Source organism: Urocampus carinirostris, chromosome 1, assembly GCF_059441175.1.
Source record: "Urocampus carinirostris isolate Australia breed hairy pipefish chromosome 1, RoL_Ucar_1.0, whole genome shotgun sequence".
Classification (NCBI taxonomy): domain Eukaryota; kingdom Metazoa; phylum Chordata; class Actinopteri; order Syngnathiformes; family Syngnathidae; genus Urocampus; species Urocampus carinirostris.
Window position 1 is genome coordinate 42,574,665 of NC_142349.1, and position 25,829 is coordinate 42,600,493.

At 39.4% G+C, this 25,829-nt stretch overlaps 2 protein-coding genes and 1 pseudogene across 3 annotated transcripts; 2 read left to right on the plus strand and 1 right to left on the minus strand.

Annotated features, from left to right (window-relative positions):
- Positions 1–296: 296 nt before the first annotated feature.
- Positions 297–11,803, minus strand: grna (granulin a). The gene is made up of 9 exons (XM_088340050.1): positions 11,723–11,803; positions 11,502–11,621; positions 10,517–10,598; positions 10,337–10,437; positions 7,922–8,075; positions 6,801–6,895; positions 6,494–6,724; positions 2,795–3,058; positions 297–1,628 (listed from the first exon to the last, which is right to left on the minus strand). The coding sequence occupies exons 2-9, from the start codon at positions 11,619–11,621 to the stop codon at positions 1,554–1,556; spliced, it is 1,122 nt and encodes a 373-aa protein (XP_088196176.1). The 5' UTR covers positions 11,723–11,803; the 3' UTR covers positions 297–1,553.
- Positions 11,804–16,097: 4,294 nt separating this feature from the next.
- Positions 16,098–25,324, plus strand: slc25a39 (solute carrier family 25 member 39). Of its 2 annotated transcripts, none has more exons than XM_088340067.1 (12): positions 16,098–16,350; positions 17,693–17,798; positions 18,032–18,091; positions 18,191–18,241; positions 19,930–20,039; positions 21,459–21,526; positions 21,599–21,723; positions 23,611–23,784; positions 23,866–23,975; positions 24,248–24,324; positions 24,403–24,485; positions 24,593–25,324. In XM_088340067.1, exons 2-12 carry the CDS (start codon positions 17,702–17,704, stop codon positions 24,709–24,711), a joined length of 1,074 nt encoding a protein of 357 aa, XP_088196193.1. In that variant the 5' UTR covers positions 16,098–16,350; positions 17,693–17,701; the 3' UTR covers positions 24,712–25,324. The 2 variants fall into 2 exon arrangements, with proteins under 2 accessions (XP_088196193.1, XP_088196186.1); XM_088340060.1 differs by having other exon boundaries at positions 16,099–16,350; positions 24,248–24,329; positions 24,405–24,485.
- LOC148374722 (U2 spliceosomal RNA) lies at positions 22,022–22,158 on the plus strand (annotated as a pseudogene).
- Positions 25,325–25,829: the final 505 nt, after the last annotated feature.

A 25,829-nucleotide genomic window follows, 5' to 3' on the forward strand; every position in this document is an offset into this window, starting at 1 on the left:
CAGAACACCAAAAACGTCATCACGCTGTGGCAGCCATCTAATTAGCGTGCCTACGCGGCAGCCACATTGGTTGGGTCAACATTCCCGTTAAACCCCTTAACGTTCCTGGAATTTTTTTTTTCTTGCCTGAATTTGTTTGCATTTAAATGGCTGCAGATGAGTGAAGCAATGGCATTTTCATACCTGTCAAACTCCACGGCTCCATGCCCTTACAAACTGTCGTGTTTTCCCTTACAAAATACAAAATAATCTTACACCATATTTATTTTCAAACGTGTTTATTTATGTAGCTTAACATGTTATATTGTACATGTGTTTCGTTACATCATATATATTGTTAATTAACATTTTGTTGTGAGATACTGAGTTGCTCGACATGAATGAGGTTTATTATAAAAAAAAGTTCAAAAAATAAGTAGTTTGGACGTTCACTGTAGAAGGAAAAAAATATATGCAAATATAATTAAGTAGAATAATACATTTTCTTGTTCAAATTATTAATTCATTTTCTGCATTATTGTTGGTAATATACTGATTAAAGGGATAACCACAAACCTGTCTTTTTTCATTTTCTCCTTTTGTACTTCCTTTTTTTCTTAACTTATTTATACAACATGATATCAAAGCAAGTGAGCCGTCTGAGAGCCGTCTCTCTTTAATGAGTCGAGCCGAAAAAGCTGGTTCTCTAAAAAGAGATGGACTTCCTTTCACTACACAACTACCACATGAAATCCGATGTTGAATGATGCATGATAGGAAATCCCCAGGCGGCATACGAGTGCGCGCAGTAGCATCAACCGCTCGCTTCATTTGCAATGAAAAAAACGATACCAAGGGAGAGGCTACCGCGTCAAACTCGTTTGACTTGATTGATTTGCCGTGTCGTGATAGTCGGTGTACCGGATGGTACCCATAATTGACAAATTTGCGTTTTTCAGTACAGATTTTCTTGTATGTCGTACACGTCCTAAAATGCGTAATAAACGTACTTTGTACGGCAAAAACTTACAGGTTGACAGGTATGCATTTTAGCCGGAAAACAGGCGAGGCAATGGCTTGAAGCTTTCCTTGGTACCTTGTCAAATTTGATCACAATCTGATCATGATCTGTTTAGACGTTTCCAAAAGCGGCCATTTGGAGACGACAAGTTTACAACAAAAAAACATTTGCATCACTGATGAAAGACCACAGTAACTTACTATTTAAAGGGACAGTGTGTATTATTTGACCAACAGATGTCCCTTTTATTGTGTCGTGCGAATGAAAATGTGTGCTATAAATCTCAAGGAAGAATACAAACTAGGGAGACTTTTTGTTTTTGCCCAGCCTTTAAGTGGGGTATTTGGGTTACCCGTAGGAGTAACAGTTAGATCAGCAGCCTTTAGGTGAGGCTCATGTTATTTAAAATAATTACAAATGTCTCAACCCACAAATAGTTTAAAAAATGCATGTTTGATTGATAGTTTGTGTATTTTGAAAATGTTCCACTACATATCAAGTTGCTGCATTTGGTTCCCACATGATGCAAATTGGAGCCCAGGAAGGTTGTTGTTTAAATGCACTTGCCGCCTGCGGCACACCTGTAGCCGTCCCTGCAGCAATGCTCCATGTCCCTGCAGCACACCGCCTGTGAGAATGAGAATGATTTAGAACAATTATCTTATGTACTAGTTTGGAGTTGGGGTTATCAAACTTTTAAAGTGAAGAGTCACAGCAGACAAATGAGGCTATTGTGCATACAATATGTAAGTTATAGTCGTAGCTTAAGCCTAATTTCCACAGATGGTATCTACCGTTTTCTACTTACCTACACTTGATAAAATCAGAGGTTTCACAGATTAAAGAAAAAATAGCCCTGCCAGACCATGGCATATTTTTTTTGCTGGGGAAAAATCTTGTCAGCGATGCGTGGCTGCTCTAATAATGGCTCTTGGAAAACAGACTCCATTCACAAGGACCGCTAGGGCTTGTGTACATCGTAGGTAAAATAATACCTAAGCAAATCAGCACATGGTCATTCCAAGACGTTCAGACCTTTCTAAAACTGAAAGCTTAAGTAATCGCGTAAAGATAGCTTGATGGATCCATGAGCATTCACAGTGATCCAAGAAATAGCTGAAAAGAAAAAGGAGCATGGTTTCTAAAAAAATAATAACACTAATAAGAAAAACATAATAGTGTGTAAGACCACATTTGGCCGAATGGGAAAACAGCAAATGAATTGGAAGTGATTCAATTTAATGGACATCATTTACGGCTGCAGATTGGCTACCAATGATAAAGAATTTTGAATTGACGCTTCCAGCTTCGCCACTACATTGATGAGTTAGTTTTTCACTTCATGTTTCACAGTGATTGTTTCAAAATGTCAAATTGTGTCGTGACACTTTTTTGCATAAGATTTTTGTAAGTATACTTGCCCAAGACACACCACAGGAAATGATGCCCCTACAACTCTAGTGGTCAAGCATTCCAACCAACCAACCAATAAACCAACCATTAGAGCTAAGTACTTTTACTTGCAACACTCCGCACACTCGATCATCATTATTTCCTGCTTAAGAACGGTGCACTGTAGACTCGCAAGTATGACATCAAAGGAGGGGCCGATGGGCAGTGACTGCGGCCTTGGAGACAAGATGCGTCTTCGGGCCTATTTCGGTTGTATAGAGTAGTTGAGTAGGGCAGGGTATATAGCATCTGTGAAAACTTAGGCTTTAGTTTTTGGGCCTCATATACTCTGCCACTTCTAATAGAACCCTGCCCACTGTTTTCAATATATAATTATCGTACATTAGGAAAAGGGCAGCATCCCCAGTCTGTGTGCGAAATCTTGCAGCAGGTCTGCCCGTCTTTGCACTCGCTTTCATCGTCACAGCACACGAATCCAGTCTTGATGGCGGCAACAAGGGTTTGTGACAGCAGTGTGGGTAAGGGTCTTGCTGGAAGTTTTGGATACCAGGGTATTGCCGTTTTCCCCTTCACGCACTTGGCCTTTTCTTCGTCACACGTGTAGTCCGTGGGACAACAGTGGCTGCCATCAGGACAACATACAGCCTGGAAAAGAGGTACTGATAGTAAAATTGCTCACAGGTTAGGTGGAACTTTCAATTATCCTTTAACTAGCAGCGTGTCCTCTGGAAAGACAGATTCAGGTTGGGTTGGAAAAGCTTATTTGTAGATTTATTGTTTGGTGATTTTTCTTTTGAGTAGCAATTTGGTTGATCAGTAAAAGTCAGGTCAAGTCCCGTTTATTTGTATAGCTCTTAATCACAAAGAGTCTCAAAGGGCTGCACAGATCACAGATTATTGCAAACCATAGACTATTATGACACCATCCCCTGATCTAAAACCTACACAAGGGCAAGGAAAAATTCAAAAACCTCAACATGAGGAAAATAAAGAAACCTTGAGAATGTTTTAGATGATGGGATGGTGTCATAATAGTCTGTAGTTTGCAATAGTTTTTGATCTGTGCAGACCTTTGAGACTCTTTGTGATTAAGGGCTATACAAATAAACATGACTTGACTTGACATGAGGTAATCCCCCTTCCAGGATGACCAGGCGGCAACGGATGTTGCAATAACAAATAGTACACAGATATTGTCAACATAAAATATATGTTATTCATATGCTATGGAATAGAAGTGTGTTTTAAGCTAAGATTTAAACATTTCCACTGGAGTTGCAGATCGAATCTCAGGGGAAGAGTATTCCACAGCACTGGGGCCCGAATAGAGAGCGCTCTCGAACCTGCGGCTCTCTTCTTGGCTCGAGGGATCACTAGTAGAAAGTAGAAAAGTGTTTGTTCTGAATGGTATGTTATATTTTAGTTGGCTTTTGATTGATCTACAAGCCTAAGGGTTTATTGGTGAGTTGATGATTGGTATGGTGGTCGTCCTGTATATTACTGGATGTGATGGGTAAGTTGCTTAGTTGGTGTGTCTCTTTTACAACCCCTAGCAAAAAGTATGGTATCAACAGCTTTGGGCAAGCCCTCACTCAGACATTTTACTCTGTAGAAAAAACTCAGATCACCAACATGAAGCAACCGTAAGGTCATTTCAAGGTGCAACATATTGGCATTCAGAAACACTAAAAGAAAGTGAGAAAATCATTGCAATGGTCAGTAAATGTTGCATTTATATAGCAAGTGCAGGGAAATAAATATGGAATCACTCAATTCTGAGGGAAAAAATAGAATCAGTGCATTTTGAGTAGAAAATAAGGACAAACCCAGTCAATTTATTTTCCTTAATTAGGCACCGGGCTTAGATTAAGTCTGCTCGTTAGTCAGTGTTTAAAAACAGTGCAGTTATCGCACCTCGGGGGGCTCCTGGACTAATGGGATTGGCAAGAATCATGGCTCTAACAAGAAAGATGTCTCTTAAGACTAATGACAGGATCATCAAACTTCTTGAAGAAGGTAACTCAACTCGTATGGTTGCCAAAGATGTAGGCTGTTCACAGTCAGCTGTATCGAAGATTTGGACCAAGTACAAAACAGCACGGGAAGGTTGAAAGTCAAGCGTACTGGTAGGCCAAGGAAGACATAGAGGCGTAAAGACAAACAACTAAAGGCTATATGTTTTGAAAACAGAAAATGCACAACAAAACAAATGAAGAGGAAATGGGAGGAAGTTGGAGTCAATGTATGTGACAGAATTGTGCGAAATCACCCAAAGGAAATATAATTTTTGTATAGGAAAGCTATTGAAACATGAATATTTTGTTTGTTTGTTTGTACATGATTCAATTGTTTGTTTGTTTGTAAATGATTCAAATTGAATCTTTTCTTCCGGCGCCGTCACGAATGGCAGCCACTCCAGCAGCTCCCGTGTTATTTTCGATTGTTCTCAGCTCAGGGATGCTGCTGGAAATGTGAATTTCCCTTCGGGGATGAACAAAGTATCTATCTATCTATCTATCTATCTAAAAGGAAACCATCATTGACGCTTAAACAAAAGAACAACAATGCAGTGGGCTAAGGAGAGGCAATCATGGACTGTGGATGACTGGATGAAGGTTATCTTCAGTGATGAGTCACGAATCTGCATTGGACAAAGTGATGACGCTGGAACTTTTGTTTGGTGCCGTTCCAGGGAGATTTACAAAGACAGCCTAAAGAAAACATCAAAATTCCTACAGTCTCGAATGATCTGGGGCTGCATGTCAGGCAAAGGCACTGGGGGGATGGCTGTGGTCAAATCTTCAATAAATGCTCAAGTTTACATTGACATTTTGAAACAGCTTCTTATTACTTCAATTGGAAAAATGGGGATGATGAACGCATTTTCCAAGATGACTATGCATCATGCCACAGAGAAAAAACTGTGAAAGCATTCCTTGGAGAAAGGCGCATCCAGTCAATGTCATGGCCTGCAAATATCCGAGATCTCAACCCAATTGAAAACCTGCGGTGGAAATTGAAAAAAAAATGTCCACAGCAAGGCTCCGACCTGCAAAGATGATCTGGCAACTGCAATCAAAGTGAGTTGGCACAAGATTGATGAAGAATACTGTTTGTCACTTATCAAGTCCATGACTCAGAGACTGCAAGCTGTCATAAAAGCCAAAGGTGGTGCAACTAAATACTAGTGATATATTTAGATTGTCCCCTGCCCACTGCCCGAAGATGGCTGGGATGGGCTCCAGCCCCCCCGCGACCCTAATGAGGATAAGCGATACGGCTAATGAGATGATGAGATGATATTTAGATTGTTATTTCTTGGTCTGTTTATCATGATTCTTTATTTTTCCTCAGAATTGATTTTTTCCCTAGGCTTGGTCTATTATAGTAGCATTTAATGTCCACCACTAAGTTTTTTATTATTTTTTTTAGAATTTCTGAATGCCAATATGTTGCATTTTTGAAACATTTTATTATTTTTTTCATGCTTTTTATTTGAGTTTGTTGTACAGAATAATATATCTGAATGAGTGCTGTTCCAAGACTGATGATTCCATCTTCTTTTTGCTTGGGGTTGTGTGATTGGTGGGAGTTAGCAGATATTAACTTGGATACTGTTTTTCCTTGGGATGTTTGCTTTTTTAGTTTTTAATTTGTTTGTCAATGTATAGGTTGGGTGGTCTGTAATGGGTTACCGAAGAGTTGTGCTGGAGACACATATGTCAACCTTAGACAATTGCTCCTCTTATTAATTATTGCAAATCCCATTATTAAGCCGATTTACTCACAGAAAGACAGGTTATGTGGAAGACTGCGACAATATTAGCAATCTACGATTGTCGTCTGCTATCAGTGACTTGGACTATCCGGATTAGAGCCAAAACGGGCAAAACCAGATGGGTCTAAAAAAGGTTTTTGAAAATAATTAAAACACTTTATATAATTTGTTACACTGTGTACACAATTAGAAATGATCGAAAAATGTTATATATGTTAATCTGTATAAATAAAGTCCAGTAATGATATGGTCATTATAAATGATGAGAAGAAACAAAATCAATAATGTGGTGCAGTATTGACCTGAGGCAAAGGGCAGCATCCCCAATCTCCAGTTTGGGTCCTGCAGCAAGTGTACCTGTCTGAACAAAAGTGCTTGGGATCACACTTCACTTCCTGTTCCTGCTGTCTTGGTGTCGAGGCCTCCTTCTCCAACAAAGGCACCGTGCGCCATTCCAGTCTGCAAGTTTGAGCTGCCAAGTCGCATGTGTGAGCTTTAGGGCAGCAGTGTCTGAGGTCACTGCAGCAAACCGCCTGGGACCAGAATCCGCAAATACAAAACATTCTCATTGGACAAAATGTTTAAAAATTGCACTTTCAGACATGGTACCTCTGGTAGAGGACAACAGGACCACCCTTGTACGCCTTTACAGCAAGTAGTACCATCTTTGCAAAAGACTCTGTCGTCACAAAATATGACTTTGGCTGCAAAGCAGAAACATAGTAAATACATGCTAAGGAGTAGAGGACAAAAAAAACTCAGGATGGGAATTCACTGTGTTGAAAGACTTGACTGACAACAAGTTTGGCTGCATGCCTCAACATTAGGCCTGCTTTTTTTTATTTGTTAGTTGTTTTTTGTGTGGTCTTACCTGATTTGGCCGAATGCTTGGGAGCAGACACCAGATTCCCAGAAATGATAAACTAAGATCATTAACATATGACAGCACAACATTTGATAGTCAATAGGGCATCTTGGTTTTTAGAGGGTTTTTTTTTGCAGGACAATGCAAAAGGCCTAGTTCAAAGGTCATAATCAAATAATGGTCAAGTATACCAAAAACAAAAATGTTTTTTTTTTTAATTCAAAAGATCTCTCTAAATTTGGTAGGACAGTACTTAGCAACTAATTGCCTATTGGGGTATTTCTGGATAGCCATTATTTTGGCTCACTGTTCGTTGTTTTGACTATTATGTCCCACTGTTGTTAGTTGTTTTGACTATTATGTGCTGTTCACAACATGGTCACTATTTACCTGGTCTTTGATTTCAACATCTTTTAGGAATATCTACTAAAAATAAAGAGTTTAGGGGAGGACCTTTTGGAACAAGTTGGAATTTCTTATCTCAAGGGTTTGTTCCAGTCCTCTCGAGTTCTTCTTGCAAGTTCAAAATCCATTGATGTCCTTTCTCATTATTTTGTGTATCTATTAAACTATAAAATTATCATATGTGGTCAATGTGCCAATGTGTTGATGCAAAACCATAAACACACCCCTACGTTTACTTTTTATGAAACTCCCTGATGACCACAAGATAATCTGGTATGGCTGACATTGGACATTACTAATACAGAGTAATTGAAAACTACATCCACAGAGACACACGTACCCTTTCAGCAGGAAGAAATGCCTGGCTCGTAATCATGCCCAAGCATTGTCAAGAGTTTCTCTCACCGCTGACACAATTGTTCATTTTAATGAGGAAGTTCCCTTGTGGGTACGAACTGACCTTGCTGATTCTCCCACTCGTCTCTCCTCCTGGCAGGAAGTTTTTCCCACATTGGTGTGTCCTCCCCATTCTCGGAAGAAATGCAGACTGAGTGTTGGACATCACACGAGCTGCCCGCGGGGCAACAATGTATTTTGTCTTCACAGCACACCGCCTGTTTAGACAGCGTTTTGTTGTCATTTGGCATTTTTGGGTATATACAGGGTTAGGTCCTTATCACAGTACATTTAGCTCACCATGAGTGACACAGTGAAGAGAAATTGTCCTCTATTCTTTTTATCACTGCGTCAGCACTTTGTTACACCTTTTTTAGGTTCTCGAAATTCTCTCATCTCATCAGATGTACCGCTTATCCTTATTAGGGTCGCTGGGGGGCTGGAGCCCATCCCAGCTATCTCCGGGCAGTGGGCAGGGACACTCTGAACTGCGCCGCCATGCTGCCCGTTCTCAAAATTATACATTTAAAAAATAAATCACCAAAAGGGTCAACCGTAAACCTTCACAGAGAGAAGTTAACAGCAGTCAGGATTTGCTCACCTCTAGCAACAAAGTTGTTTAAACTGCACTATTTTTGTTTATCCTTGTTCAAATTTCATGAAATTGGCAAAGACAGAGATTAGAGGATATGCACACATCACCTCCATATTGATGGCTGGTGACAATGCTAACTTCCGGGATGTGCTCGCACTGGGTAAAAATACCTCAAGTTATGTGAACTGACTACATTGTCTTATTAATTGCTAATTGTCCAAATATAGGCAAAGCAGTTAAAACACGATATTTCATTTTCCTTTAAAACCTGAGGATCACTCATAAAATGATATTTTTTAATCAGCATACTATTAAGAATAATACATTTACTCATAAATTGAGTTGAACAAAGGAAAAAGAAAAAGTTAAACCGACTTAACAAATCAGTGACCATAGGAGGCCTTATCACCACGTTTTTTTAAATAATGCAACCAATTTGAATACCATTTTAGTCAGATGCAAAACGTACATCTGTTCTTTTTAATGCTTTAAATCACTGTAAATGAGACATTTTATATTGCATTGCACTAAATGGACTCCAGTAGAAGACACCCTGTAGATGATTACATTAACCAGAAGTAAAAATTCAACCTGAATTTTGCCAGAAATACGCCATGGAGTCCAATTTTAAGAATGGTAGCTAGAATCCAGTCCTCGTAAAGAGGGTCCAAGCTACAAAGGTTCATGCATACCTCCACTTGCCGCTCCCAATGGGGTGTATTTTTTACATAGAAGCTCACGTCTACCTGTTTTGTATCTGGTTATTAATTATATGGTGTGTGTCGGTGGGTGGGGTCTTGTTAAGTTACTATGAGAACCAGAAAATATTGAATACATTAGAATCAGTTTGCATTTGTTCGCATAATGGGATGCATGTGGACCATGAAGTTTTCTGGCTTCCAACATAAAAGTCTTTCCAGACAATACTCAACCACTTACATTAATATTTCTAAAGCACGGCGGCGCAGTGGTTAGCGCGTGTGCGGCACAGTTCTGAGGTCGTGGGAACCTCCTGCGTGGGTTCAAATCCAGCTCCCGGCCTTACTGTGCGGAGTTTGTATGTTCTCCCCGTGCTTGCGTGGGTTTCCTCCGGGCACTCCGGTTTCCTCCCACATTCCAAAGACATGCATTTCAGGTGAATTGGCCGGTCCAAATTGTCCCTAGGTGTGACTGAGCGAGTGAGTTGTCTGTCCCCGTGTGCCCTGCGATTGGCCGGCAACCAGTTCAGGGTGTCCCCTGCCCACTGCCCGATGATTGCTGGGATGGGCTCCAGCACCCCCACGACCCTACTGAGGATAAGCGGTGCAGCTGATGAGAGATGAATGAATACAAATGGTAACACTACACTGTAGTCAGGGATGTCAAACTCAGTTTGGCTCTCGGGTCGAATCCACACTTTCTGTTCTGAGGCGGGCCGGATCAGTTAAATAGTGTCAACTCGAATTTTTTTTGCATCGTTTTTCAGTATTATGCTTCAGCAATTCGCCTTCATTAGTACCCTACCCTACATATCATCATCCCGGATGACGAAATACCTTTGCTAAACACAACACTTTTATTCACATACAATGGGGAAAAAACATTTTCATGTTTGACATTGAATGTGTTCACTGGTTTATATGAACAGATGAGTGGATGCAGTTTGAACCACTCACTTGAACCAACTCACCACGTTATACAAACTTAACACTGCCCTTTAGCGACCAGAGAGTACATGGTTTGCATTTATTTAAAAAAAAACTATTATGTAATCTAGAGACTCACATCTTTTATTAATATGCTTATAAATGTATGGCAGTAAATCATCCACTGGGCTGCATCTAGCCTGCGGGCCTTGAGTTTCACATGCCTGTACTACAGTAAAAAAATGTTGGTTATTCGTACCTTTGGCAGGGGGCAGCAGCCCCAGGTGCCCTGCAAGGTCTCGCAACATGTGGTGGCATCGGGACACTCGAACTCCTTGTCGCCACACAACACCACTGACTCTGTGAAAGATTCCAGTTCAACACTCATTAGGCGCAAGTAAACTTTCCAGGACTATTACATTAAAAGTGTAGAGGAAACCTTGTTTAATGCACCACATGCTGTCGGCACTGCAGCTGTGACCCTCCTCACAGCAATGATAGCTGTCAGTGCAGGCCAGTCCCTGTTGGGAGATAACATAAACGGGCAGTTCATTTTTCCAAATGTACAATAACTACATAATGTTATAACCACCGCATATTAAATAGATATAAATTTTAGACAGCTCATGCGTATCATTAGTGTTAAACTATACTAAATTTAAAAAGAGTTTATGAGCTTTATTTAAGGAAAATTAGTACTTTTTTGATGGGTACCTGTGCCGTGGACCTAATAAAATGCAATATATTTTAAATCATTACGCAAATTTAGTACTTTCTCACATAGCATCTTGGCATCTGAATGCCAAAGATGTCAAAGTCCTTCAGGGAGTGTCATTAAAGTAGTGCTTTGCCACTTTATGGAAGCATATTTAGACATTAAACCTTACTTTTTGTTTGTTTTTTACACTTTGGCAGTTGTTAAATTTACTCATTCATTTTCAGAACTGCTTATTCTTACTAGTGTCGCTGGGGTGCTGGAGACCATCTTAGCTTGTTTTAGTACTTTATGAGATACAATGGACCACATTGAACAGCCATTTTAAAGAGGAAAATTCTATGTTTAACAGATATGAAAAAAGGAAGTGTGTCTCACTTTACAGGTGCCTCATCAAAAAAATAGACAATGAGGTGGAGCAATTTCCCCATTTCTTTAGAGACGTCGTTGAAAGTTGGAGCAGTTCTTTCTATACATTTTTTATCAGATGGTGTTTTTTCCTGAGTTTCAATGTATCTTTCCTCAAGACTTAATATAATTACTGTCACTGCATTTTTGCATATGTGTGCAACAAATACATGAATGTCTAAGAAAATTAGAATCTCGTAAAAAGTTATTTTAGTTTCTTTAAGGCAATTTAAGAGAAATTGAAATGTCATCAAATTTTGATTGATTGCAATTCAACGGAAATATTGCTGTGTACTATCACCTGGTCAGAGGGCCCACACAGGAAACTGCTGCCGTGTCTGTGGTCTTCTTGACTTGTCCCATGAAGTGGACCTTCAAGCAGAAACAGAATGGCCCAGCAAAATTTACCCAGGCCCGGCATCTAAAATTGTGTGTCATAGTCAGTCACAGGCAACATCAAAAATCATTGAACGAAATCATTAGAGGTAACATGAAAAAGATGCAGGTTTACCCTGCACTCACCTTAACTTGGATCTATGACTGGTTTGTGAGTGGAGCAGTGGAATGATTTCAAAGTGCTTCCGATAACCTGCTGTTTTCCACGCCTACCTACTCTTCCAAGGTGTGGGCACGCCCATGTCTATCTTTGTGCATGTCTTTTATTTAAAGGGAAAGTCAAGCCTAAAATGTTCTATGCAGCAACATTACACACAATATTGTGGTAAATATTTTTATGGTATGTACCAGATAAGCCAGGTGTTTATATCCATCTGAGATGAATGTTTTGGCCTCTTGATTTAGTCTGAAAATGACATTGCAGGTCTATAAATTAACATCTGTCATAGCTCTCCTGCTTTCTGGGCTTTGGTGATTTGCAGTGTTGGGAATAACACCATTATAAAAAATGCAGCTTCATTATTTTTTCACTAACGGGGTAATCTAATAATTTGTTGAGCCGTTACAACGCAATTATCGTTACTGACGGTCAAAAGCGGTATATTGCTTTGGCTGCAAAATGCCAACGACATTTACTAATGCACCGAAATAAAGGTGTCTCTATGAGCCGGCTCTTGGAAGTGAACAAAGGAATCCCGCTACCCACCAATCAATAGCTGGTTCCCTCCAAGACGCCATTTTTCTCTTATTTTTGGTCAATATGCATTTTGGGGGGATTCTATGTTGTTGACTTTAATTTGTGGAGCATAAAAAAAGGTTTAAATTGTTTCGTATTTAATCTTTTTTTGTAGATTTATGAATATTTTAATTTAATTTCCGGATTTTTTTCAGTGTTAATGTCTTTATGTAAAAATGTAAAATGTTTCTCTTTTTCTTTTATCTATCTTTTTTTTCCTTTTGTTACTGTATTTTCTTTTTCAGCTTTTTTTTAAATTTTTCGTTTTTCTTTCTTTAATTGTTCTCCCTTTTAAGTCATTCCATTCATAATGTAACAGAGTAATTGAAATGTTATGGATTAAAGCAACAAAAACTACGAGCGCCAAAAATATCAAACCTGACACTAGAAGCAAAATGCCGATCCCAAGTGGCGTCCCCCGCGGTTGGCATCAGGCGGGCGCAGGACTTAACGTATCTGTGTTTCCTACACCTGAATGCTAGCCTCGTTCTCATCCTCCACTGTTAGCCAGAAAGAATGCTTTACTTTTGTTGTGTGAAAATACTTAAAGTACAGTCACAAACGTATGTCGACTTGAGCAGTTGTCTGGCCAGAGATTGTGATTTATTCCATAGAGTAGAACTTACTTTATATGCTTTTTCAATTGTAAACAAAATACTTGAAGAACAGTGTGCTATGACAACTTCACTAGTTGTCTCAGGTTGTGAGAGTGAGATTTAATCTATTAAACCCTTCTTTTTATGTTTACTGCTGTTATTTTATTATATTGTTTACTGTTTGTATATGTTGCTCTTCAAGTGTACGATAAATCTGTTGCTGTTGAGGTGCAATAATTATTACAAGGTGTCATAACACAACTACCTGTCTGTTCTTCTGAAATTCGACTCAGAAAATTTTCAATTCTTTGACATACGGTTTTTATTAAAGTAACAAAAATAGTTACTTTTCCAGGTAACTAGTTACCTTTCCTATAGAGTAATTTAGTTACTAACTCATTTTTTGGAAGAAGTAGTGAGTAACTATTACTAAAAACTTTTTTAAGTAAAATGCCCCACACTGGTCATTTGGGGTAGTAAGCTGAACACTGTTGCATATCAGATTCATCCTACTTTTGTTGTGCCAGTGCCGATTTGGGGGTAACTGTCCCTAGTGCTGGTACCGCTGTTGCTTTCACTCCTCTTTCAGCCTTTATTAGTTGTCTAGTTTGTCTCGTTCTTTTTTTATGTTGTTATCACTGGTGGTTGCTATAATTATCACAACTGCTGTATTATGATTTTTGCACCAATATGTGAGTTGGCTCAGCGATCAAAATTTTGCAGTTGCGGGGCCATGAAAGCCTGCAAGGCCTTCTCTGGTGGCCCAAAAATATATCTCAATCATGTGATGTTAATTATATTTTGTCCTTCAATACTTAATAAATAATTCTAAATTGTCATCTTCCTTTCATTGCTTCTTGCTGATTACACTGCTTTCACATGTGTGTTTTTATATTTAAGCATTTAACCAATTTCAGCCAATAGTTGTTGCTAGGCTCAGAAATCTACCCAAAGGCCTTCACAAAAATTCTGAAGACCCAAGCTTGTAAAATCAGTCTTTGAGAAAGCTGTTGGTTTAGCCAATCATTTTCCGAATTGGTGTGTGAAAGCCTTCTCGGGGGCCTTGAGAAACATCACCAGTTTTACAAACTATGACTATTTGGGGGCGGTAATTCACTGATGCAAGTGATGCTTCCATTGCAACAGGCAAAAAAGACACACAAAAGCCTCCTAAAGTGGTTCACACAATCTATCTGTACCGCGGCTAAAACAAAGTTTTTTGTTGTTGTTGACTTTAATCACAAATAAAGTTGCTATCTTGCTGCTTGCACATACATTGTGCTTATTTGAGATGCTAATACCCACGATCAGTGATGTTTACCTGTCATTCGGCTGCTATGAACTGACACAAGCATACCTGTCAACCTGTACGGTTTTGCCGTGCAAAGTACGTTTTTTATGTATTTTAAGACGAGTACAATGTACAAGGAAATCTGTACGGAAAAACGCAAATTTGTCAATGATGGGTACCATCCGGTTATACAGCCACTTTCACGAAACGGCAAATTAATCAAGTCAAAGGAATTCGCCGCGGAAGCCTCTATCTCTGTATGGTTTTTTTCGTTGCAAACGAAGCGAGCGGTTTGATGCTACAGTGCGCATGTGTCTGCCGCCTGGGGATTTCCCGTCATGCATCACTCCGAAAAGAAAAAAAAAAATATATATATATATATATATATATATATATATATATATATATATATATATATAGTGTACGATTATTTTGTACGGGAAAATACGACAGTTTGTACGGGCATGGAGCCGTGGAGGTTTACAGGTATGCACAAGTAACGCCTTTCTGCCCCAACAATGCGTGCGGGGCCTGCTGATTGGTTACATCACAAGTCAAGTCGTGTTTATTTGAAAAGCCCTTAAACACAAGAAGTTTGAAGGGGTTGTACAAACCACAGACTATTACAGACTATTACTACACTATCCCCTGATCTAAAACCTACGTGGGGGAAAGGTAAAACTCAAAACCTCAGCATGAGAAAAATGGAAAAACCTTGAGAACGTACCGCACATGAGGTAATCAGTCACACTTGTTTACAAACACGGATATGGTACTATATGTCAATAGAGTGCTTCGAGGTCCTAAGATTACCCACAATGCATTGCTTGAGGGCATTTTGGAAGTCAACAAAGCTTTTCACTTCATTCTTATTGTTCAGCGAACCAGTTAGATTCTACATTGTATCGCCGAATACGTGCGTTATTGTTGGCTGTTGTAGCCGAGGGGAAAAGGGTGGGAAGGGCTTCTTTAGACTTCCGAAGTGTGTTTACGATCAGGGGATTGAAGCTCAGGAGAAAAGTGAACGGCGAAGACGAATGTGGCTGGCAGCTATCAACCGGTCGAATTTGCCAAAGCTTGACTGTGTTCGTGTTTGTTCATACCACTTTCTGAAAGGTAAATTGAATTATTTATGATGTAGAAATAAATTTTAAAAAGGTTATGGGACATGTGTACTTCATGTACATCTGTCGACACCATTCAAGTAATTTTGAAAATCCTTCAGTTCACAAAAGGGACTTGGGTGGAAAATAAGATAGTTGACAAGTTCGATGTAAGTCACACACGGCAACAAATCGGGATCAGACTTCCAGTCCTTGATTTTAATTAGGTAGGGATCCAATTTTCCAATAAAATGCAACTTCGCAGCGTACCGCTCACGTGCTTCCTTGTCTAAACTCTCCACGTAGTTTTCCATAGTGTTGATGGACAAAATCCGTACACAAACGAAGCTAGTTGAGTAAATAAATAGACAAACTGAGTAAATATTTGCTCCTCTCGCTATCGCCGCTTGTAATCGACAGACTTCCAAGATGGCGGCACGAAGCCGTGTTACTATTTTTAGCATAGAGCTCGGAGCCCTCTATATACTTTTGAAGAAAACTGCTATCCTGCAATCCTTATTTTAACTACATACCTTTAAATGGATTACTTATTTTTCTGTAAATGTAACAAAATACAATTACATTTTTGTATCTTAATCACGTAACGCCGTTTCATGTATTCCGTTACTCTGCGAGCTTGATCAGGTTTGACTCCAGAGCTCATGAGCTACTTTGTTTAAGATATTACTACCGGGGACTTCTTTACACACTGAAACTTGCAGTGCATCCTCCCTCCATTCCGGGGCGACATAGCAGCACCAACGATATACATTGTGGCAATTTAGCGCTAATGTATACACTATGTGGATACGCACTTGTTGGTCGCTCAGGCTGCTCACAACGCTATACAGATCTTTGACGTTTACCTTACATTGCGTTCATGAATGCCCGTAACAAACTTATCATTTTGGCTCGGTCACGATGGACGAGGACAGTTGACGGTAGTGGTGTAGACCGCCAGCATAAATTGTTAATAGAATGGGTGAATCTATTTGGCGAAGAGGTGGAAAGCTACACTTAAAGTAAAGGTGAGTACAGTACAAAACTGTGGCGTAATGGACGCTAACTGGCTAGCCTACTACAATGCGTCAAACTCACGACGATCACGCTAGCATACAACACATAACGGCACCAAAAGCGTAATAAGGTCCGAATATAATATTTTTAATATTTATAATATTATAATATAATAATATTTTATAATAAGTTCATTTGCAAAATCACCTCGCTACTTTAGTTGTTTGTTGAATTTTTGTGATGAATCTGCCATGGGGCTTGTAGCCTGGGAGCGTACTGGAAGTGGGACACGATGTACTGTCTGCTAAGAACCCGTCGCAAAGAGCCTTATTGCTAGATCGTAGATATGCTCTTTCATAAAACATTTAGAAATGTCTTAAACCGAGACTTGATGATACAATAGGACATGAATTTACCGGATACCTTTACATCATGACTATTGCCACATCAACGGTTATTGTTTGGATCTAATACAAACGACTATACAACATTGGATTACAATAATGTGTTCTAAATTCGACAGGTATACTGGAATTCATTGAAAATAAATATCATAACTAGATTTGGCTTTTTCATTTTTTTATGTATGTAAAACAATCATGACTGCTTCTTCATACAATGGTCCTCGATAAAGTAACATGTCTCCAATGAGCAGTTCAACTCCAGAGGATGTCTTAGCCAAAGTATCTGAAAATTGATATTATTTTTTTGCTTTTCACAAAGTGAAAAGTGAATCAAAAATACTTGAAAACAGCTGAAGGCGGTTACTACTGGAACACAATGATAAACACCGAAATAGATTACCTGCACAAAAACCTTGCATATATTTCTGACAAATTTGAATTATTTATTTAGTTAAACTAACCTAGCCCTAATGGAACCTCTCTAAGCTGTGTGCACTTTGCAAACTGGCCTTCAGCTGCATGACGATATTTGGCTTATGTACAGCATTGATAAGCTATCTCAAGAGGCCAAACAACCAACTCCACCTTGGCCAAACACGCTTTAGTATGTGTTTGATATTATGGCATTCAAACTTTTCTGATTGTTGCTATTATTTGTTTAGCCACAACAACAATTAAAATGAGTTGTTCTCAAAGTAAAGGCTATAACCCTGAAGTAAATGGCTTTTAGTTTCCATGTAATTTCCCCAGATGTTTAGTTGTCAAAAAATAAAATGACTCCCCTGGGCCTGGGAGCCCAGTTTGAGAAACTTGTTTTTTTTTTCACAACCCCACCCAACAAAATGAGTGTACAACACTTCTCTTGCATAACAAGTACATGAGGAGGCCTGGTGGGAGGTTGTCAGTAAACGCCTCTTTGGCGTTCACTGTTTTGTGTTTGGGGTGACAGGTGGGGACGATGGCGGAGCAGGCCGCCGGTGGCGCGTCGGCCGCCATCTCTCCAGTGCAGCAGATGCTGGCTTCTGGCACTGGAGCCCTCCTCACATCGGTTTTTGGTGAGAGTTTTGAGAGGGAAAAAAGATCAGACGTACCTTGACTTACAAGAGCTCCCACATCAATTTACTCTTTTTTTTTTTTTTTTCTTTTTTTTTAGTTATTGGAGTAACGTTGTTATTTGAGTTTCGAACTTGGTCCCAGACCTGGGAGAAATTAAAACTTGTAATTCAAGGTACCTATTTGCGTGATAAATGACGATTGAAAAGTCGTTCATTATTTTGACCGTTTGCAGTAACGCCTCTGGATGTGGTAAAGATCAGGCTGCAGACCCAGCAGAGCCCCCTCCGCAAAGGTAGCTGTCTTCTGTCGTATTTTATGGCATTTTTCTGCTGACGCAATCTTTTGTTGGGTGGTTTTAACATTCTTATACAATTTTTCTTTCTTTCTAAAGCTTTAAACAGCAATGCTGCTTCCTGGGCTGGTCTCACATACCCCTCCAAGTGTGAGTACATCACTTTTATGCGTGCGTGTGTGTGTAGGAACCACTTTTTGTGGGTCGGCGTGTATACAAATATGGGCCATTCTCCATGAAAGTTGAAGATAAGACAAATAAGAATAATTTAGGATTTTTTAAAAAAAATGTATTTGGGTAAATAATGCTATCTCACAGCACAAGGTCCACTGAGGGCTCTCCACAAACTTAAACAAGAGCCAAATGTAGCAGGGGGGTGCGGTGGTTGAGGGCGGCACAGTTTTCATTAATCAGAGATCAGGCTTCCAGTGGGGGCACAAGCTATTAGTTGGGAGTATGGCGAGGAAGGCCCCCTTATATAGCCTGCGGATATGACGATTGTGAGTTGTAAGTTGAACATATTTGAAACACAACAATACTTTTGGATGAATGTCATTTTTAGCTTTTGAACTTAACACAGCAAAGAAAGTGGAAAAAACCCATTTTTGCGTCCAAAATTATTTAGTCATCACAATCATAAACACATTATTTTGCATATTTCTTAGAGCGTTACGGTTTGGTTAAAAAATTAGTAGTTGTGGCACGTACCTTCTCACTTTGCTCATATTCATTTTTTGTATGTTAGCTTATGAGTCCTGTAAAATGCTATTTCTAGATGATGCCACAAGCCTCAGAAAAATGTTTGTCAGCCATCAAATGCCCACTAAGGCATAGTTTAACACTTGCTTTTAACAGATTATTTTGTGGGCATTTTTGCAAGTTTTCTTTACTAATCAATTTGTTTTGACCACTGTTCTGAAAAAATCCTACCATGGTTAAATATATATAGGGATCAGAATTTTCCGCGGATCCGCGGATATCCGCTGTTTTTGAACCCCAAAGGTCATTCCCGTAAATCGTCTAAATTCGATGAGAAAATATTTTGGGGGGGGTGAGGTATGATACGTGACTGTTTCATCACCCCAAGTTAGCAGTTAGAGATCGCAAGAAAAATCGGCAAAAAGAAGCGCAGCGCATTAGATCTATAACACACAACAAATAGATCGACTCCTACCATTGGTCGATAGGTTCGCTGATAATCAATCAGCGGAGCTTTTGTTCAGAGCATTGGCTTTCTCAAACATGGCGCTCCTTCCGGTCTTTTCAAATGAGTGAAATGAGTGTTTGAAAAAGTAAATATGAAAATACTAAGAAAAGAAGACGAGGCTTTTGTCTCCGAGATTGATAAAGGAATCAAGAATAAATTTAAGTGGTCATGGCTGGAGAAGACTGTCACAGACTGACATGTATTTTCTTTAAGCATGTTCAGTTTGTGCATTCTATTTTCAAATTAATGATGAATGGTTATTAATGTATATATTTTCATATATATTGTTGATTATTAGCTAAATCCAAGGTCCATCTTCATCATCAAAACACAACAACAATGGTGATGGTTGTAACATTGTAATCCCCCAATTGTTTTAAACATCTTAAAACTTAAAAAAATACATGGTTTCTGTTTTGTTGGATTTAATTCATTCTAGTGCAATTTTCACATAGCAAATAAGATAAATGCCGTTGGCTTCGGGTGGGTTTGCCCCCCACCGTGCTCCGCCCTGGACCTGGCCGGGGCCTGCGGCCCCTGGACCCTGGCTATTTCAGCTGAAAATGAAAATCTCCATTCTGATCCCTGTATATACTGTGTATTAACACTGTTTTTGTTTTTATTTACCCAGGGAGGTGTCTCCTCTATTGCAATGAGTTGATGGATCACATCTTTGTTTGTCAAAACAGAAGCAACAGGATCAGCTGGTGCCAGCCCCAAACACATTTCAATGGCACCCTGGTGAGTTATTAGGAACTACGAAGACGTAAAACTAGTACAATTCCCAGGAAAATAAGTGCCTGTTCCCAAAAACTAATATTTGCCAACCTCTCAAGAAATGTATGAATGGCTTGATGTCAGTAGCTTCCAGGCTTATAATACACTATGATACATTGGTTACATTTACATACTGAATGTATTGAAACATTTATGTTCATATTGTATTTTGTTTTTTTGTAATGTCCTTGAAGTTTTTCTGTTACACTTACAACTTAGGCCGGTGTAAAAGCACATCTTTGTGAATATTGCCTACCCATCCGAATAGTCGTTTATATTCTTCATTTTTTTTTTGGGTGGTTGGGCATTTGGGTTGGCCATGGACCCCCAAAAAATGTGTGTTTTTTTTTTTTTGCTACTTTTCCCCTTTTTTATTTTGTTTGTTTTTGTGTATCTGTTTGTCTTGCTGTCGGTCACCCCTCTTGAGGGGATATGACCAGAGTAAATAGATGGATAGAATTTTATTTTTGTCTTAATTATTTTATTGCCTGTTTATTCTGAAGCGTCAAGTCTATTCTTGAGATCAATGTACACTACGTTGTTATCAGTGACAATAAAACAATTCCTAAATAGTCCAACTTGGATCAGAATTCAGATTTTTGGACCAACTCGACTTAATCGTTTAACATGACTAGTGAAAAAAGACCTCTGTATTCGTGCGTGAAATCAAATCATAGGGGCAAGGTATGAGCAACGTCAATATGAAAATTTACGGTGTTTCTGCATTCAACTTTTAGTATGAAATAAAACATGATTTCATCCATGTCACTCATCACAAACATCGAAGTACCAGGTTTGTTCTTCCTCGCTATTGAAGTGGGCTCCACTGCTGCGTCTCCGGATTTCCTTTTAATTGGGCCTGTATATTGCCTGACATGCATGGACATACAGTATACAGTATGTATGAATACAACTACGGCATTTTCGTTGAGGGGATGGAAAATAAAATGGAAATGTCCTGGGGAAATCAACCAATACACGTAAGACTTGTTTAGCTGATAAGCCATCATTGGTATATATATTTGTGTCCTTACTTAAAAGTCCGCCATTCTTTGTGGCACCAACCCTAAAAAAAATATCCAAGATGGAAAACTGTGCATGCCCACTAATAGGCGCAAGTAATCGGATAAGCAGAACATTAAAGGTTTAAGGTACCGTATAAATCTCTGTGTCCTGTCTTTCTTTGTAAATATCTCATGTTTCAATGTAGGCACATGCGGCTTATAATCAGATGTGGCTTTTGTATGTACAATTTTTTCCTTAAAAAAAATGTAGTTGCACTCTATAGTACTGAATTTATGGTGGTTAGTTACTATATTAAAGATGGCAAATACCCTGGGTATACAAGGTTTCTCACTCGCACTGTCATCCTCTATTGCACAGGACGCTTTTGTGAAAATTTCTCGCCATGAAGGTCTCAAGTCTCTGTGGAGCGGACTCCCACCCACTCTGTCAGTAAATAAACATGCAGAAATGGTTTTGCAAAAAAGGTGATCTAAAAGTCTGTCTGTGTGTACACAAAGGGTCATGGCTGTGCCTGCTACCGTCATCTACTTCACCTGCTATGACCAGCTGCGGGACTTCCTGCACTTTGGGTTGGGTTACCATGGTAACCACATTCCACTCGTGGCTGGAGCCATTGCTAGATGTAAGTCTGAGAACCCTCATAGATTCTAACATGACTTTCTGATATAGTATTTGGGATCCTTAGGGCAAACGGTGTGTTTGTTTTTTTTTTAAATCAGAGTGGTGGATGCAACTCTGATTCTATTTTGATAGGGAACAGATATGACAATAATACCAACCAACCCTTTACTGCCTTTGAAGTGGGGCTGCAAGGATAAGTTGACAAAAGTGGTTCTAATATTGTCTACTATGCAAGGCTTTGATGCTAGGTCCTTAGCTTGGCCTTAGCTTGGCCTTGATGCTAGGTCCTTAGCTTGGCCTTAGCTTGGACTTTTGTGTACTTTCTATGAAGTCACTATCTTTGATTTTTGCATTTCGGAGATGGAATATGAGCTTGCTCTGTCCACTCCACGCATCGGCCCGGTATTGCAGAACCTCCGGGAACGGTGCATTCGCAATGATTGTAGCAAGGCTTTGGAGCTAGGACCTTAGCTTGGCCTTTTGGCTGAGAGTAAGTGTCCCGGCTCCTAGGCTTTGTAGCGTATTATGAACTGACCGATAACGGATAATGGATAATGAATAACGAAGATAGATAAATAACCCTTAAAAACCCCAAATCAATAATAGAAATGTTCATCAATGAATTTCATTGTCACCTACAGTATTACCTTGGTGATCACTGTTAATGGGGGGATTTGAAAATCAGGAAAGTAGTGATGCCCCTTCATAAAAGCCCCCAAAGGTCAAACTTCCCTCGAGATGACATCCTTACTTACTGAAACTATACGACTGTAATAAAACAACAATTATAGAGCTACAAATAAAACGCTGAACTCAGAATTGCAGTTTGAATCAATGGTCTTTATGGTCATTAAACAAAAGTACAAAGAATTTGGAGGGCTTCTCCTTCCAGTGTAAAACAGCGATTTAGAGAACGTATGGCTACCTGCACGTTAGCATCGGGTATCGTCAAATAGAGCCAGGTCTTGTAATGATTAAAATACAACCGTCCCGAATGTAGCAGTTTCTCATGAGTTGTAGCTCCATGTCATCCATTTCATAGGTAATGGATCTGGCGTTAGTGAGCTAAAGGCTCAGGAGAGGTGGCTTGTTATGTAGCTGTAGCAGTAGGCTGGACTTGCAGCACCAATATTGCTTTCTCTCTTGACTTGCTTTTTTAAGTCCCTTCCCAGACCCCGTTACAATCCGCAGAGCACCAGCTGGTTATCACCATTTCTTTGCACACTTCTGATTTTCCTCAGAGTCCATTTTAATAGATGAATTTATTTTCATTGTAAATAGCCGCTGAAATACTAGCTGTAGCTGTAGCCGTGCTTCGCAGTTTTTTTTTTGGGTAGACACATTGACTTGTGTGCCCGCCCACCACAGCTTTTTGACTGACTGCATACACCAGTTTTCTACAGTTATGCACACAGTCACACCCACCAACCACACATACTTATAACCTGCCCCTGTCATAGCATTTGCTGTGGGCTGTCTGCTGCAGAACACAATGCACAATACGTTAATATGAATGACATACAATTCAAATTCTGCGAAGTAGCGAAACCTTGTAAAATAAACCGTGATTCAGCAACAGATTGCTGCCTGCATTGCGGCCTGACATTTTTTTCCCAACAGAAAGGAGCATCGCTACATGCATATAATCTGCATAGAGCCGTGCATGCTCAATAGAGTCTCTGAATGGAGTGGTAACATCAACACAGGAAATTTTAACTCCATGCACTTTATAGTCTGTGCGCTTTGTAGTGTATATAAAAGAAATATCACCTAAGACTACTTTTGGGTGGTGTGCCTTATAGTGAAGAAAATACGGTATATGTTTGAAACTTTCCCTTATTAGCAAATAACATGAGGAGAGTCTTAAATGTCTCCACATTCGTTGCAGTGGGTGCAGTGACAGTCATCAGTCCTCTGGAGTTGATCCGGACCAAAATGCAGTCCCGTCAACTGACGTACGGCGAGCTGCGTGTTTGCATTCGTAGCGCTGTGGCCCAGGGGGGGCTAATGTCATTGTGGCGGGGCTGGGGGCCCACCGTGCTCAGAGATGTCCCATTCTCTGGTGAGCGCCGCCACTACTGTCACACCATTCAAATTATCGTTGCATGAAATGTCTAATTTATCTGTCTTTGTGGATGAACAGCAATTTACTGGTTCAATTATGAACTTGTGAAAGTGCGCCTGTGTCAACAATCTCAAGTCACGCAGGCCAACTTTGCCATCAGCTTCACAGCAGGCGCTGTTTCAGGAATGGTGTGTGTAGCTTAAACACATTTCCTCACACTGTTTTCCAGTTTGAATATACATTATAATAAATGTTCGATATACTGACTTTCGATATAATTGATTCAAAGGCAGTTTATTTATTTTTGTTGTATATGATCGGTATCAATCAACCAATAACTTGTTACCATATCTTGAATCTCGCCATTGTTTTTTTTTAAATTATTATTCCTGTGGTCTTCTGCCCCCATTAACACATATTTGATTAATCTCCAGATGTTTGTCTATGTCCCAAATGTCAGATCGCCGCCATCATGACGCTGCCCTTTGATGTTGTGAAGACTCGCAGACAGATCCAGCTGGGAGAGATGGATGCGCTAGGAGGTCTGCTGCTGAAAACTTTTGCTAGAAAACAAAGTAATTGGTCCCATTGTCTTATCGTTCTGGTTGCACTTGCAGCCCCGATGAAGAAAACTGCATCCACGTGGTCCATCATGAGGAACATCTGTAGTGAGGTGGGCTACCGTGGGCTCTTTGCAGGTATGTGCCATCATCGTACTTTAATCTTGATTGTCTCAAATTTTAATGAATCCTAAAAAAAGATTAATATCAACAAACCACCAAGTAGTGTTCTGCTTTGTTTTCAGGTTTCATGCCCAGGGTATTCAAAGTGGCTCCTGCCTGTGCTGTCATGATCAGCACCTATGAGTTTGGAAAGGCTTTCTTCCAAAAAGTCAACAAGGATCACGAGCCTGGTCTATCCTAAAGGGACGCAGAGAACCACCCAGGGGAACCCATTTAATGTTGATTACGTTTTGCCGTGTAGGATGAAAACTACAATGAAACCAAGACGGCATCATTTTTACATTCAAGTTTTTGTTTTTTTAAACCCTGTGTTCACAGTTGGTAAGAGTTCTCGAACACATTCAGCGAAGTACTTTCCTGTATTGCATTTCTGGACAAGCAATGGGTTGATGTATCAACATAATGAGCAATACATCAAAATAAAGATTTATCGAGTCCGTGATGTAACGCTATATGAGAACCTAGTCCAATGACTGCATGAGGTCAAAAGCATGATTAATATTGAAAACAAGTAGCACTTGAATATAAACACTTCTCATTTCACAAGTGGATCAAAATAATCTGACGTCCGAATTTCAGATAATAAAAATAATGAAAGCTATACATTCTCCTTAAAGTAAAAAGCATAAATTCTGAAAGCCTGAAGAATATCATTAAAGAATGTTTTTTAAATGTAGCCATTCCTGTTGATAAATGTCAAAACTGATTTCTTACAGAAATGTCAAACTTTTAACTATTTTGCCTTAATGTGGAATGTTAATATTTCTTTCAATTGAATAAATGGTTTAATGTGGGCAGTGTTGTGTCTTATTTATTGTTTTTTAGAAATTATGAGCATTGTTATCTCCTTTGTTCTACTCATCAAAAATGATCTAAGGACAATGGAAACTAGCATTTTCTATCCTCACAAAGTTTTCTTTTAGGAAAATTATCTCAAGAAGATGTTCAACTCATTTAACAATTTCTTTCGGGTGACAAGATGTTCCTTTTTGAAAAATAAATCTTTCCTCCAACAGTTATTCGTTCGACTCAGCACTCCTGTTTGGATCAGGATTTGAAAGCTTCACCTTGATTGCTAACAAATTGCTACTATATTCTTACCGAAGAGAGAAAAGGAAAAAAATGGACTGGTCTGAAAAAGGAGGAATAAAGGAAAAAGCTATGGGGAATATTTTCTTCAAAGAATTGTCATCATATATATATATATATATATATATCCATCCATCCATTATCTGCACCGCTTATCCTCACTAGGGTCGCGGGGGTGCTGGAGCCCATCCCAGCAATCCTCGGGCAGTG